At 35.6% G+C, this 17,397-nt stretch overlaps 2 protein-coding genes across 3 annotated transcripts in view; one reads left to right on the top strand and one right to left on the bottom strand.

Annotated features, from left to right (window-relative positions):
* LOC139119874 (arylsulfatase B-like) overlaps nucleotides 1-17,397 on the top strand; it is a 269,229-nt gene that overhangs the window by 237,705 nt on the left and 14,127 nt on the right. The window lies entirely within an intron of this gene.
* On the bottom strand, nucleotides 6,199-15,759 carry LOC139123593 (uncharacterized). The gene is made up of 5 exons (XM_070689763.1): nucleotides 15,589-15,759; nucleotides 14,821-15,029; nucleotides 8,613-8,733; nucleotides 7,541-7,765; nucleotides 6,199-7,085 (listed from the first exon to the last, which is right to left on the bottom strand). Exons 1-5 carry the CDS (start codon nucleotides 15,757-15,759, stop codon nucleotides 6,825-6,827), a joined length of 987 nt encoding a protein of 328 aa, XP_070545864.1. The 3' UTR covers nucleotides 6,199-6,824.

Here is a 17,397-nt window from a genome sequence, read left to right as displayed (position 1 = left end):
GAATTAGTAGCCGGGCATTAAGGAAAAGTATTGTAAAAAAAACAAAGTATACAGTCCATTCTCCGATACAAAATGTACAGAGTACCGATGGATAAGTCTTCCTAATGTCTCCCTCTCCTTACACGATAAAAGGTTCATCTATATCCAGCAGCTGCTACTGTAACAAACTGATTCCACTTTCATCGTCATATGAATCAATAAAAATTCCGTAATAGGAAAATGGTAAAAAAACAATTACCTGCATTATATCAAACGTGCATACTTTCCTTATCGTTTTAGTTTACGAGAAAAAGGAAATGAATGAAGTATGGGTGTGAGGCACCATCGTAAATGTGTGCTCCTACTTATTACATTACGTCAGAGCTGGTTTTGGTTCAAAAAAATACAACAGCTCATATGAAACAAATCATGAACCGGACATTTTTAATATCTGCATAGTAGCTGGCAGAATTCATTTTTTTTTAATTTAAAATCGAAATAAGCCAATTCAACCTTCATTCAGCGAGGTCCCCACTCTTTGCCGTTATTATCGACTTTGACCTGTGAGGATAGTCTGTCACTTTCCAAATCATGAAATGGCGGACTTGACCATTCAAAGAAAGGTGTTCGTATTGGACAATGGTATCATTATCAGATCTTTTGGTACCCGAGGTTCCAGTCATATTCTGACATGATCAGCCAAAATTCATGATCAGCGGTAAAGTGTAGTCCAAGTAGATTTTCACCGAGTCTTCCCTTCTATTGCCGATGACATCAAAGGCTTTCAACCAGACAGATATGTGATCACCATACATAGTAGTAACTGATGTAACTTCTTCCGTCTGAGAAACTTATGTAAGAATATTTCATTATGAAGATTAAGTATTGCTCGGTAAGTGAATACAATTGCGAAAGTGAATAAAGTAGTAGCTACATCTAGCAATTGAATACCCTCAAGCTTAAGCCTTACAGAATCAGATATCTGATGAATTATTTCCTGTTTTAAATCTTTTAGAGTAGTTTATGTATTTAAAGCCGATGAAGTTATGTCCATGGTCAAATAGCAAGAAAATAGTATGCAAATATTTACTTTCTTGAAGGTGACAACTGAAGTTAGGGAAACTTATTAAGTTACGCAATATACAATTGAAATTGATACATAACATGAGAATTTTATTTCCAGTCACACATATGCCACCGAAGCAAAATGTAGGAATGAATAATCGAAATAATGGAATGTCAAAGAATGTATCATGTACCTTTTAAAAGAAACACAATACACATTAACTCTGCCGTATATTGCAGCTTTGAATGGTTCACTACTGCAATATCATGATCTAAATAATATAAATTCCAAGTCAGACACATGCCGTCTAAGCGAAATATAATAATGAATAGTCAACAGAAGGGAATGTCAAAAAATATATCATTTACCTTAACAGAAATACCGCCCAGGTTAATTATGCTGTACAATGCAGCTTTAAATGGTTCATTACTGCAATATCATGATCTAGATAGTTCAAACTGATAACTCCTAACTATTACCTTCAGTCTTTGAACATCTTTCCGTTCTGGCTGAGTCTCCCTTGAACTTGAAATGTCATAGTAAAATTCAAACTAGTTATTCCTTCTACATTCGGTTCGGCTTCTCTTGATCTTGTCAGAGGAGGATGATCAGTGGTTTCATCGTATTCTGCTGGCAATGGTGGGTCAATTTATTCAATTGCAGCTAGAAGATTGTTGTCTCGGTGAAAAGAATTGTAGAAATGACCAGTTCTAAGTAAAGTTACCTCAATCAGCAAAATATATATTACCAGCCTGACGGATGTGAATAAATTTAAACTGAGTGTGTCATTTATGTATGGAATAAATTACACATTTATTTCCGAGAAGAAATATCAACTCTACAGTGACCACTCTGAGAAAGCGACATACGCCAGAATTAAAATTTCATGAATAACGTTCAGTCATAATCGTCTCGTTTGAGTATCATATAAAGTCATTAAGCAACAAATCTGATGCACGAAGTTGCAATTTTTCATTGTACTTCGTAGATCAAATGCTCTTATTTCAATATATTGACTTATTTGTTAATAAATAGATACATCAATGAAAAATAGATAGATAAACAAACATACATACAAACAAACAATAAATAAATAAATAAAAGAAAATAAATAAACATATTAAATAAACAACTTCATTGTAGCATGTATGCATTTTATTAACCTGCTCCTGAAAGTTCAAATTTGATTTGGTGTTTCGCGATTTTAAATTGTTGCCTCTTGGGATCAGGTGAGAGTTTGTAAGCCTGGCAAGTGACATCACAAATATCACATGAACCGTCGTTCGACTGTGTTACGTTCCACGGTAATTCGAAAATGTAATTTGGATATACCAGATAAGTTAGCATTTCTCTCAAACCTAAACAGATGTAATGATAACCTATAAATAGAAAATGTAATATGCTGATCGTCATGGGACGTTTTCTGGCTGTTACGCTAACTAGACTGCTTGAAAACCTACTAGTAAGTATGTTCTTTCAGAATTCACAAAGTTTGAATAAGAGTATCGAAAAGTAAATATATAACACCACAGGGAGGTGAAAATATCAAACGGCCAACATACTAATTCCATGGCGCCCTAAATTGAAAAATATTCATGGATATATGCATTAGACAACTGATAGTGTTGCAGATGCTTCTGCATGTCCATTTTTGGTCGTCAAGATTGCAAATTTGATTCTCCAGTAAAGAATGCAAGATGTAGAATGATAAGTTATTACTACATTAGCGCTTAAAGATGTCAATGCACGAGGACATTATCGCCTTGTCTAGCCCTCCGCTTTGTGTTGAGTATATGCTCCGTGACCTGCTCTGCCTATATGTAATAATTGTATTAACTTTTGCAGCATTTTCTCGCAATTATGTTCTGAAAAAGGCAACTTCTTGTTCTGTCGGGATGCCTGGAGATCAACTTGCGCAGCAATCGACCCAGTCTGCAGTAGTGTAACTTACAGTAGTGTTGTATTTTACACTCCCTCGTACGATGTTTGAGCATATTATTCATTCATTGTTGACATAGGTTAATGTAAACAATAACATTATGAAGCCTATTGCTTGCGAGTGATAGTTACTTGGTTACCCTTAAACGTAGATAAAAATGCTTATTGAGTGAAAAGTCAATGGTTCAGTTGTAGGTTAAGTGCCTGTACTTATTAAAGCATTTTTATTTTATTTTATTTATTGGTTGCACGTTACCATTCATTGAATTAAATATATACGTTGTCAAGATATCTCGGCTACCGAAGTTCATCGAGGCATTCTCTCAGAAAGTATACACCAAACGTTCTTTCGTTTATTGTTTTTATTCATTTTGTTTGACTTTGAATATTGAAAAGTGCACGCAATAAAACCCTGAAACTTACAGAAAATTTATTTGTTGCAATGTTGCATTATTCTTCACTTAACGACGTCATTATATTTTATCTTTGTATCTGGTGTTGAATAAATGAATCAAATTCCATAAACATTTGTCTATAAAACGCCTGTATTTTTGCAAAAACTAGCATTGTAATTAAGTTCTTAAAACGATTCTCCCAACCCTCAGTAATAAGGCGAACGACTCTTTATATCGTTATACGATTTATGTCATTTCGCTGACGAGATGAATAATGTCTTGAACTCTCCTTTTAATAAATTATTATAATGATACTTTATAAATTGAACCTATTTTATTATGAGAAAATGGTTAAGTACAAACATCAAAATTATCGCCACTTCTCAGTTCAATCCTTTATATACCGGTATTAATTTACTTAAAGTAAGTCTTTTCTCATGTTTTTTTTTGGTTTTTATCTTTTTGCGAAATTCATAGGAATCTGCCACTTTGTTATAGTTATCAGACAAAGGCGATACCTTTATCCTTTGATAAGCTTTGGATGCAGACTTCGATCAATCCCCATATCTGATTCACGTGTCCATGACCACATTTTCACTAATACTTTCAAAAATGACTTCTGCGAACCTTTGAACACCCTTCACTGGTACAAATATGCTCCTGCCAGAATTTTCGCTGAATCCCCTAATCTTCGCCACACGCCGATCTAATATCCTGGATTCAGTGTTTACGGATGGTACACGTCAACTCGTGTTTTCGATAGAATATGCAGGATTGTGCACATTTCAATGAATGTACGAAGCTTTCACAGAGTATACCTCTTTTGAGTTAAGAAACATGAACATATAATTAATATTATGGTATACGTAATTATTGTTTTGTGGTTTTGGATTTTGATGCTTTTGTACCATAAGCCAGCTTCAAGCAAATGAAATTATTTCTACAATAGTCTGAAATCTTACTGGATACTTGTAGTACAGATACACTGGAATTTCACTAGCGAGGTAAAGTCTGAGTTCTTCAAAATCGTGACACATCGAGTCGGGACAATATCAAACATTGCTTTATCTCGCCACACGATTCAAGCATTGCGTGACTGCAGCATGGATACTGCAAGTCATACTTTTAAAGCATTACGCTCTTCCAATAACTTTACTAAAAAAGGCTTTCTTTTGACTTGCCTTCCGTTCTGGAAAAACATATCAATCTCGGTCATAAATTATTTTATCAGTTGAGAGCCTTTGCTGCTTAGATGATACCGTATGAGTTTAGTCGCACAAATATTGTCGACGATATACACACTATCTTCTCTATGACACATTGTACCATTTACTTAGCTATTCGCTCAAATCCCGTTAATTATACGAAATATGACACTGGTATGAACAACACGAGGAAATATTGGGTAAAGAAACTCATCCTTGGCTTTCAAGATTAAAAAACTTTTTTCAATATTTCTAGCAAATTACACGAGGCTTATCGAAAAAAATAAGATAACTAGAACAACGGTCGTCCAAATCCACACCCCAAAATATAAGCTGTACGTTCTAGAAAGATAGTCACGATTTATTTTATATCGAAAGTTGTGTCGTCGGTTTCGAGACTGGCGATGAGCTTAGTGTCAGTTATATTAGGTAAGACCGTCTATATGTCGTCGCTGCCAACGCCTCTGTTGTCATAACCAGTATAAGTATAAATCGATATAATAAAAATATATAAACGAATTTTCCTTTGGAAAATTGTCTTTTGTCACAAAAACATTTGGCAAATCTCCACGCGTCGTTTTGCGTCTTTCGATGGGTAGTTTGAGACAAAATACATTCAACGTGGGGGGTTGCTGAACTTCTATATCGCTCTTGTCGTAGGTGTTGTAGCATATTACCCTGACGTCTTACTATGACTAGCAAACGTGATTTTACTGAAATGTTCTGCCAAAAACTTCAATCATAAGAACTCTTCGCTTTACAAACAAGCAACTTGGTTATTGTGATAAGAGGTGCATACAAACAGATTTGGTATGCCTTACCCTCAAACATGTGGCCGAGAAAACTGGGATAAAAATGGTGATCTCTGATTATGAGTTCAACCAGAGCAATGTGTATAAATCATGCGCGCTCTAGATATATTCCACCTTGAATAAAAATGATGATCTATGGATTATGGACTCCCCCACAGCAAGCTGTTCAAATATACACCGATCGAAACAACAAAATGTACACACAGAGGTAGGTAATATAGGTTCAGTAAAATTTTAGTTTTAAGACCTTCACCCTTCATGTTCTACAACACTGGAATGCAGCCAGTGATACATCATTTCGTATGTGTTTGTTTTGTTGGTTTGTTTGTTTTTTGAAAGTTGATACTAGACAGACAGAAATGGGAAATCCAATAACAGATTTAAATTTGAATTGAATATGCTACTTCAAAAAATTGACAAAGACAACATTTACTGTATATTTATTCTGTTTTATTTATAACCGATCTCACTATGATACATTAGCTTGTCCGTGAGGGCTATAGGTTTGGTGTTTCTAAGACACTATCAAGCAGCTTGCAACTTTGATCGCCTATTCTAAACAATTCAAAAATTGTCTCCTCTCCAGCTGACTCACATTGCGCAAAATGTTGACACTTAATTTTTAAAAACTTATACTTTGTAACAAAAAGACAATGTTATTTGACAAAAAATTGTAATGATGCAGAATAAGAATAATTTTCATTAATATCATGATGACTTTGATTACGTTTGTAAATGTCAAATGTTTGATAACTGCCAATTAAAACAAAGATTAGATAGTGAAAAAAATGTTCAGTTTGATATTTTTTGCTCCAAATGTGTAGCCCATTCATTCTTTTGATAAACTTTATTAACATACTACATGTTATATTCTTTGATTTTTAATGGATAGTATGAAGCAGTTTTCATGTCATCTCTGATGACCAGTACTACGTTACTACGTTGAAAAACGTTTGTCGGTAGCTTCCAACGCTAACTTGATTTATGCACATTGAATTGAAAAGGATTGTGTGATCGTGTACTGAGCAATTTAGTTGGTCACGGACTCGGTATGGATATCAATGTCCCTCAGATCATAGACTATATAATCAAATATAACTAAAGTATTCAGTCAGGGGTAATCATAAGATTTTGTGACTGGTATACGATAAAAGGTACATAAAATAGTTGTAAAATGAAATAGAACATATAAATAGCTGCCAACGTTATGATGATAGTCCTAATAATCACTTATAAGCTTTTTTGCGCAAAATCTCACCATCCGTTCGGCTGTTCGTTCAACAAAAAAAGCCAATCAGTTGACTAATATAAGCAGTAGTAATATTATAGTACTTCGGCGGCTGCTAACAATGAAATTGTTACAGATATGATAACATACAAACAAAGTCAAACAAAACCAATGGGAACCAATATGAGTGACTAATACATTTTAACGCCATGCTATTTTCACGCGGGGTAAGCTGTCCATAGTGGGAAACTTCATTCGCCATTTCGTCCAGGAATTCTTGGATTTGTCTTCATATTTTGCATCCTGTGTCTTATTTTTCCTGCGAATCAGATACCTCGAAACCACCGCTACGGTTGCAATGACTGCTATACCTGCAAGAACACCAAGGGCTATACCGACACTGGCAGCATGTCCTCCATCAAACTGATTGGAATTCTCCCCAAGTCCTGGCTTTGCAGTAGACTAAAACGAACGTGGAATATAAACGAATTCAACTTCGAACTTTGCGGAAAACATAGCCGATATATAGAATAAATGTACGTCTGTAGAATGGTTGGTACAAGTGTTCAACAATTAAGAGACAAGGCAAACGAGACATGAAAGCAATATCAAAATTGGTGTGATGAAATCAGATTCAGAGACGACCAACAGCAAACACCCTAGGTAATGTTTATTCAGGTATGAGATTCAAAAACAATCTACAGCAAACATCCCAGGTAATTTTTCTAGAAGTATAATGAATAATATAATCTACTTCTACGTCATTTTGCCATTGACGATTAATTAAAATAAAGGAATTTCAAATCGTTGAAGGCGAATAAAAGTCTTCGTGTATTTATTCTAACCTTAAGACAGTTTTATAATACATTGTGTACTCGAATGTCCTTTAACAAAATGTGAATTATTGGGCTACTTACCATTGGAATGCTGTGCTGAATGGTAAACTCTAATGATTCTTCACTTTGTTTCATAGCATTGTTATACACCAAGATTTTAAATGTACAGTTGGTTTCGCCTCGGGGAACATTGGTCATGGTGTTCAGATCAAGGAATATGCTATAACTAGTGTAAAAACACAAATCAAGATCGTCCCTTGCTAAGCAGTTGCAAGTCTGAGGTGAACAGTCTTCATCATCAGGATCCTGGAGAATCAATGAATATTGATTTGTTGACGAGTGTTCTAAAAATAGTCAGTCCAATTACAACCATATAAGTGTGGGAACACACAAGGATCATTGCATAGATAAGTGTATAAAATAGGTAGTTCAAACAGTACTCTTTGTCTTCTTATGATCTTTAATTAAAATATACCGACTACACAAGTTGCTTTTTTGAGGATAAAAACTGGCAAACAAAAGTGAGCAAATACAAGAATCACATAAATGGGCATGAACCACGCATCTCTTGTTTCAACCACAGTTTACTGATCTCTGAATTTTAGTCATAACCCTTTTTCATGCTTTCAAATCACAATTTTTTTCAACGACTTCAGTTTCGGAGTTTTTTGCTCACTTTAGTTCCAGTTTTCGTTAGTATTGTAATTTTCATTTTATTTCGATTAAATGTTCAGTTTACCTTATACCTTTTTTATTTGTATGTTATTTATCAGTCCGATTTTAACTCTTGTATTTGGTCACTTTTGTTTGCCAGCTTTTACCTTGAAGAGGGCAACTTGTTTGTAGTCGGTATATTTTTAATAAAGATCATAACAAGACAATGGTTGAACTGCCTCCTTTAGACATTGACAACCAATGGAAGTCTTTTTAAAAACTCTTTCGAGAATATTATAACCCTGCAAGAACCACTTCGTTTAAAGTGTCATTTTATATTTACCATATAAGATGAACATAGCAATACAATTTCACATTAAAATTAACATTTTGTAGCAGTATAATAATATTTAATTCGTTGAATTAGTAGCAAGACATTAAAGAAAGGCAATTTAAAAAAAAGAACAAATCCCCTCTCCGATACTAAAATAAAGATTACCTGTGGATAAGTCTTCCTCACATCGGCCTCTCCGTACACGATTGAAGGTTCGTCCATATTTAGCAGCTGCCACTGTAGTAAACTGATTCCACTTTCGTCGTCATGTGCATCAATGAAAATTCTATTATAGGAAAATTGTAAAAACAGTTATGAGCATTAACTTGTTGGGTTGGAAGCAGTGGCCGACTGGTTTTGTGTGAGGCCTAGCAGCTAGGCGATGTTGCCGTGAGTGTGTGGGGGTTCGAATCCCGTTTGGGTTATAGTAAAATTTATATTAAACCACACATGAACGAGACACGCGTGCTTCACTCATCGTGGAAAATAAAAGAAATGTTGCAAAATATGGGGCATGCTTGTCAGGCACAATCCAAGATAAGTGCTCCTGCTGACACTACGTCAGAGCTGAGTTTGGGGCAAAACTTAAGAACATCTCACATGAAACACAATGGACGAACCGGACATGTTTGTAATGTTTGCTTCGTATCTAGCAAAATAATCGCAATCATACCAATCCATAATCCAATAACACTAGGTCAGAATTTGTAAGACAACAGTTGTAAACATAGACACAAAACAGCACAGAACAGACAGTAAATAGACAGTACAAAGATATAGTCAAATTCATGAAAGAAAGATATATGGACCTCTTGCCAAAAGACCAATGAGTGATGTCAGGCGTTTCGAAAATAGTAAGCGCACCCTGCCCCACATGTGGCACCCGCCATATATCAATCTGTAAGTCAGATAGGTAGTGGTCGCCACGTGTCCATCCATGGGTGAACATCACTGCTGAGTCGCTCCGTCGTTTCAGACACCAAACCTGTCAAAACCTGCCGCCTTTCAAAAACATTCCGCATACATTGGATAATTTAAGATACTGGGAATTGGCTGATAGGAAATTTATTTCGAAAATGTCCTTATTTGAGCGAAAAAGCGAAGTAGAAACTGGCGTCAAGGTAGGAGCAGTTACAGAAACAGGTCCAGCACAATTTACATATGAAGACAAAGAAATTCTTCGTAGCATTTGGTCACGGATGCCGCTGCTGGACTCACTTGCAGTAAAAATAGACCGTGCACTGTCAAGATTGGAGAAAGTCGAACAACGAGTAGACGTGCTAGAGACTACGTGCACAGACTTAGAACATGCTGCCAGTTTCTTTGAAGAAACAGTCGAAGAGGTGAAAGAGGAACTGACTAATGTAAAAGAAACCTTTGCCACAACAGAGCAGGTGAGAAAGCTACAGTTGGAAGTTGTCGATTTGTCCAATCGTAGTCGACGAAATAACATCGTGCTATATAATGTTCCAGAAGGTGTCGAAGGAAAGGACAGTGTAGATTGCACTAATTTTGTAACCGAATTTTTGAAAGACAAACTGAAAATAACGAGGAATATAGAAATTGAGCGAGCCCATCGTTCACCTGTAGCTATGAAGCCACGTGAAGGTGCAACTCCACGTCCTATACATGCCAAATTTCTTCGCAACAAAGACCGAGAAGAAGTACTCCGCACCGCAGCAAGGGTCTTACGAAATGATAAAGACAAAATGCGTATTTCAGATGACGTACACAAAAATGTATGAACTGCGCCGCAAAGGGAACTTTGCCTTCATTCCGTGGTCAGTGCCAAGAGTTATCAAGTACAGCGACGAACCGCGCGAACCCGGTAAACAACGGCGGCTAAAAACAATACGAATTGAAGATCTAAAGAGATGAGTACAATGACTATGGTTTTGGATGTCTGAAACTTGAGGTTTTATAACCTACACGTGGCATTTGGTTTGTTTTCTGTTTCTTTGCGTTTTTTGGCTTCTTTCGCCTTTCTCTGAATGTTTGGTCTTCCTTTTCTCGTCCCGTTTCCCGCTTCTTCTGTTTGTTGTCTGGGTGCTTTCGTTTCCCCTTTCTCGTTCCGCTTAATGATGTCTGGTAATGTATATCGTGTAGACAGAGCTAAATGCTCAGTTTTCAACTTACTTTCACGGTTAAAAACGGATGAGTAATTTAAATATTTCTTCCTTGAACGTGCGGGGGTGTGGAGATACAAAGAAAAGACGCCAGGTATTTTTATGGCTTAGAGAGAAGTCTTTCAACATTTATTTTCTCCAAGAAACGCATTCAACTAGAGATTGTGAATATATTTGGAAGAATGAATGGGGTTACCAGGTGTTATACAGTCACGGCTCGTCAACGTCAAAAGGAGTAGCTATTTTGTTTAATAATAATTTTCCACTGGTCATAAATAATACATGGAGTGATGACGAGGGCAGATGTATCATCTGTGATATTACTGTAAATGATCGTAGGCTTGTGTTATGTAATATATACGCACCGAACAACGATCAACCGTCATTCTTTGAGAAAGTGTTTGATATTTTGGAGGGTCAATTCCCTGAAGGAGAGCGTATCATTGGAGGCGATTTCAATTTAGTCTCCAATGTTCATCTTGATAAGAAAGGTGGGAACCCATCCACTCATTTTCGTTCTCAAGAAGTTATTCGCCGTAACTCTGAGTTGTTTGATTTGAGCGATGTGTGGCGGGTATTGCATCCAAACACTCGTAGGTATACGTGGAGACAGAAGACGCCGCCTGTTTATTGCAGACTAGATTTTTTTTTTTTGTCTATTAGTTTAGTGAGTCAAACGATCAAAGCTGACATTAGCCCAGGCTTCCGTACCGATCATTCACTCATTTCTATAGCTTTAAAAATTGATAATGTGATACGTGGTCCAGGGTTTTGGAAATTAAATTGTTCACTTTTGAGTGACATTGACTATGTGAGTACCATAAATACATGTATTGATGAGACCAAAAATATGTATGCGAACGACACAGACGTTGACGACCAACTTTTGTGGGAAATGATTAAATGTAACATTAGAGCAGAGACAATCCAGTTTGCATCACGGAAAAGGAAACAACAGCGTATTTTTTTGTCAAATTTGGAAAACGATATTAGTGAACTTGAGAAAAAAATCATACAGGCTGATAATACACATGATTTAGAAATTAAATTGTCAGAGAAGCTATTAGAGCGAGAAAATTTGCTAGATTACGCTACCAAAGGCGCTATGATTCGCTCTAAAGCAAGGTATTACGAAGATGGAGAGAAAAGCTCTAAATATTTTCTGTCACTTGAAAAGCGTAACTATAATAACAAGTGTATCTCAAAGCTTTTGTGTAATGATGGGTCCTTTATAACGGATCCAAAGGGAATTTTGAATGAAGAGAAAGACTTTTATAAAAAACTTTACTCAACACATAGTAATTTTGAGAGCTGTTCAGACCATACTATTGAAGATTTCTTACCAGACATTAGTGACATACCCAAACTGAATCATGAAGCCAAGCAAAGTTGTGAAGGTTTGTTGAATAAGGAAGAGCTGCTGTTCACTCTTAAATCAACAGAAAATGGGCGTTCACCAGGTACAGACGGTATTCCCGTTGATTTCTATAAAGTGTTTTGGAATTCCATTTCTGACCCTCTCTTGAACTCCTTAAATTGTGCTTTCTCAAGAAACCAGCTGTCTATCTCACAACGCAGAGGAGTAATCTCTCTCATCCCGAAGAAAGACAAAAATCCATGGTATCTAAAAAACTGGAGACCAATCTCCCTGCTGAATGCCGATTATAAACTTGCTTCGAAAGCAATTTCTTTCCGTATTCGTAAGGTCCTCTCGTCTGTTATCAATGCTGATCACACTGGTTTTGTAAAGGCTCGGTATATTGGAGAGAATATCCGCACTCTCATGGAAATAATTAACTTTGCGGACAAGGAAAATATTCCTGGATTAGTACTTTCTGTTGATTACGAGAAAGCCTTTGATTCGCTTGACTGGTCTTTCCTTTTTAAAGCACTTAAGTATTTCAATTTTGGTGATTCTTTAATTTATTGGATAAAACTTTTATACTCTAACCCAATGTCATGTGTTATCAACAATGGATGGACTTCCGAATTTTTTCCTATTGAAAGAGGAGTTCGCCAGGGCTGTCCCCTGTCCCCATACTTGTTTATTATTTGTGTTGAACTTTTTGCTGCAAAAATAAGGTCCAACTTGTCAATCCAAGGTATTGTAATAGGTGATCGTGAACATAAGATTTCACAGTATGCAGATGATACAATTCTTTACTTGAATGGCACTGAACAGTCTCTTAATGAAGCGCTTTTAGTTTTGAATAAGTTTGAACAGATTTCTGGTTTGAAAGTCAATTTTGACAAGTCTAAAGTTTATAAAATTGGTACCTTGCGTCAAAAAACTATCAATTACAAGACAACATGCCCTGTCACTTGGTCACATGGCCCAATTGAATGTTTAGGTGTCCTTATTCCTCTTAGTGTAAAAGAAAATATCTTTGCCTTGAATTATGAACCAAAAATCCAGTCAATGAAGATTCTCCTCAACATATGGTCAGCCAGAAATCTTTCTTTGAATGGCAAAATCACTATTTTGAAAAGTCTTGCATTGTCAAAACTTACTTACCTTGCTTCGGTGTTACCAAATCCTCCAGACAATATTTTCCAAGATTTAGAGCGTATTATTTTCAGATTTATTTGGAATAATAAAGGTGATAGAATAAAAAGGACCATTCTTATGAATGACCGACAATTTGGGGGTCTGAAAGCTCCAAACTTCAGAGCGATTTGCATGGCAATGAAAGTTCGATGGGTAAAAAGACTGATTCAGATGGAAAACAATACCCCAATTAAGCTGATTTATACCCATCTTTTGTCCTCACTTGGTGGTTTATTTGTGTTTGATTGTAATTTGCACATTCGTCATATTCCTAATTTTTTAAAAGCTTATCCTTTTTTACATGACATTATTTATACTTGGTGTAAATTAAATTTTCAGAATAATGTAAATCCTCAGTCGGATTGTATTGTCTGGAACAACTCTGACATTCTGATAGGTGGAAAAACAATTTTTGCAAAGAAACTCAATGATTGTAATGTTAACTTTTTGACAGATTTCATTAAAGAAGGTTCGGCTATAGATTACAATAGTTTTAGGTTACGACACAATGTACAAATTAATTTTATTACTTATTTCGGTATTGTCAAAGCTATCATGGAATACAAGAAGAAATATCATGTAAGCATGTTTTACCCTTTATATACATGCCATTCAGAATTTCATACCCATGTATTCAACAAGAAATGTTATGAATTTATCAATCAATTAATAATGAAAGATTTTGTTTCTATGCCAGAAAAGACTATGAATTTCTGGGCAAAGACATTTGGCGAGTTTGATGTAAAAATTTGGAAGAAAATTTTCAGCCTTCCATATAAGTGCACCATTGAATCAAAAAGTAGAATTTTCCAGTTCCACCTTCTACATAGAAATATTTTTACCAATGTCATTTTAAAGAAATTAGGTAAAGTGGAAAGTGAGCTTTGTAATTTTTGTCTTGAACGTCTTGACTCTATTTTACATCGCTTCTGGTTTTGTCCAATCGTAGAAGCATTTTGGAGAGAATTTTCTTTATATGTTTTCGATGCTTTCAATATGGATATTCAACTCGATGCTATGTCAGTCATTTTTGGTCATGATTTCAATGCAAAGGATATTCTTTTGGAACATCTACTCATCCTTGCGAAACAATACATTCATTGTAATGTCAGAACCCCAAAGAGATTAACAATTGGTAACTACACGAGAGTGGTCAGTACAATTAAAGAAGTTGAACAAAATATAGCCTTTAAGAATGGAACACTTGAAAAACATAGAACGAAGTGGAAATGTTAGTTTTGTGCTCTTTTCTTCTCCTGTGTCTGTTTTTGCTTTTTGTCCTGTTTGCGTTTTTCTGTCCTTTGCACGTTGTGTTTTCTCAGTTTAAATAAATAAAAAAAAAAAAATGTATAAGGATGTACATTATTGAAACTTGAAAAAAAAAAAAAAAAAAAAAAGATAGGTAGTGGTCACTAACTAAGGCCCCATGTCACCGATGCCATCAGTGATCATTTGTCGAAGAGAGATATTGTATTTATCTACCAGCTTGCGATACCTGCCAAAAAAGCGTTTGAATGTAGAGACAAGTCTTGCTCTGGTGTAACCTTGATTTAACAGTTTGTTAGAGAGATGGCTCAAACCTCATTCAGTGAGGCCATCTCTTTTTGTCGTCATTATCGACTTAGACGTAAGACGATTGTCTGTCAGTTTAAAAACCATTGAATAGTAGACTCAACCACAAAAAGAAAGGTGTACTTACTGGACTATGCTGTCATTGTCTGTTCGTATGGTGCCTGAGGTTCCAGTCATATTCTGATATGAATATCCAAAGTAAGTGATCACCGGTGAAGTGGAGTCCAAGTAGATTTTCACTGAGTCTTCCCTTGTGTTGCCGATGACGTCAAAGGCTTTCAACCAGACAGAGATATGATCACCTTCCGCTGCAGAAACTGATACAGTTTCTTCCGTCTGAGGAATGAATGTTAGATATTTCATTATAAAGGTCAAATACATTCATTTACATCATTGTTCGGCAAATGAATACAAAATGTAAAACGTGAATAAAATCTGGACTGCATCTTTAAATTATATACCCTCCAGCTTAAACCTTAAATAATCAATTTCTAATGTAACATTTCCTGTTTTTAAATATCTTAAACCAGTTTATGTATTCAAAGTCTATGAAGTAATATTCATGGTCAAATATAAAAACAAGTATGCAAATGTTCAGTTTCTCAAAAGTAACTTTACTGAAGTTAGGGAAACGTATTAAGTTATGCAATACATTTATCACATCGTATCAATGGAAATCGATATATAACAGAAGAAATTTCCGGTCACACATATGTCGTCAAAGCAAAATGTAAAAATGAATAGTTAAGAGAAGGCAATGTCAAAAAATATATCATTTACCTTTAGCAGAAACACGGTACGGCCCACATACCGTATAATGCAGCTTTAAATGGTTCATTACTGCAATATCATGATATATATTATATACTTTCAACTGATAACTCCTCACTATTACCTTCAGCCCTTGAACATCTATCCATTCCGGCAGAGTCTTCCCTGAACTTGAAATGGCATAGTCAAATTCAAAGCGAGTTATTCCTTCTACATTTGGTATAGCTTTTCTTGATCTAGTCAGAGGAGGTTGACCAGTGGTCTCATCGTATTCAGGTGGCAATGGTGGATCCATTTCTTCAATTACAGCAAGAAGATTGTTGTCTCGGTGAAAGGAATTGTAGAAATGACCGGTCCAAATCAAAGTCACCTGAATTCGAAAAATATGTTGTACCATCATGAAAGATGTAAATTACTCTAAACTTAGTATATCTTTCATGTTTGAAATTATATTTTTCTCAGCAGAAATATCAACTAAAGTGCGACCTGTCAGAGAAAGCTGCACATGCACAAATTACAATTTATTGAACGTTGTTTAGTCATGGAATCAGTTCGTTTGAATATTGTATGATGTTTCGAAAAAAGTTAAGTTACTGAGCAGCAAATCTGATGCATAAAGCTGCAAATTTTCATTGCTCTCCATACATCAAAACACCCATTATGTCATAATGTATGCACAGTTTACCTACCTGACCGAAAGTTGTCCCAAGCCAAAATACGCCATTATTGACCACGACATCGGACACTGTTATTGGGCTGTTGGCATTTATTGAGATTGAGCTTTGATCGTCATACAGAACAAATCGCCTGGCCTTTGCTATGTTGCCGGCATTGTCAGTCAAGCTTAAAACGATGGAATAAAGCCCTATTGAAGGAATCAGTAAAGTAATGGGAACATTTTTAGTTCAACACAGAATTCAATTAAAACTATGATTGATTAAAAAGAACTGTTAATACTGTATCAATACCTTTGTTTTCGGTAAGAACTTTGTAAAGGATGGATGAGTGAGTATAACTCATGACAGATAAAACAGCAAAAAACAGTGTTGTGGGTTCTTTAAAATCAAGTTCGCATGGGAAATTATTATGAAGATGGGGTCCTGGCTGCAAGGTTATCGATAGCGATATAAATATTGATATTTGATCGAGGGGTTTGACATCCCTCTTGCATAGCCTTCAAAAGACCATACCCATCCCAGCACAATGTTCTGAGAAACCCATTTGGTCAATATGCAGAATGAACTCTACAACGCAAATGGTGTCAATCTTCACTGTACGATTTACAACTGTAAGCACAGTGCAATGATGATCGCCAAAAATTTGAGAACTTATGCTTGCAATCAGAGATAATAGACGATGAAGTCAAGTTTTCTACATCAATTTCCTTTAAAAAAATTAAATTACAAATTCTGTTCACACTGTGATCTCACAATTTTCAATTCCATACACTATGATGAAAACAAAAGAAAGGTTAGGAAGCAATACATTGGCAAAAGCTCAAATAAATAAATAAATAAATAAATAAATAAATAAATAAATAAATAAATAAATAAATAAATAAATAAATAAATAAATAAATAAATAAACTACAACGCGGCAGCCTTGTCCGTTTTACTGACCTGCTTCTAAAAGTTCAAATTCTATTCCTGATTCGGCCGTATTGTTGTGACTTGATGTTACGCGAATACTGACTCTAGTCTCCTGGCGTAGATTTCCTGAAGATTGGGGGTCAGGGGAAAGTTTGTAAGCCTGGCATGTGACGTCATGAATTTCAGATGAATCGTCGTTCCAGTGTGTTAAGTTCCAGGTGACTTTCACAGTACTCTGAAAATGTAAATGTAAGCCACATAAATTAGCATTTCTCTCAACCCTAAACAGATGTAATGATAAGTATAAAAGATGATATGTTGATCGTCACGGAAGTTTTCTGGTT

The sequence above is a fragment of the Ptychodera flava genome, chromosome 2 (genome assembly GCF_041260155.1).
Source record: "Ptychodera flava strain L36383 chromosome 2, AS_Pfla_20210202, whole genome shotgun sequence".
Taxonomy (NCBI): domain Eukaryota; kingdom Metazoa; phylum Hemichordata; class Enteropneusta; family Ptychoderidae; genus Ptychodera; species Ptychodera flava.
Note: the sequence above shows the minus strand (reverse complement) of the source record. Positions and strands in the feature narration are given on the sequence as shown.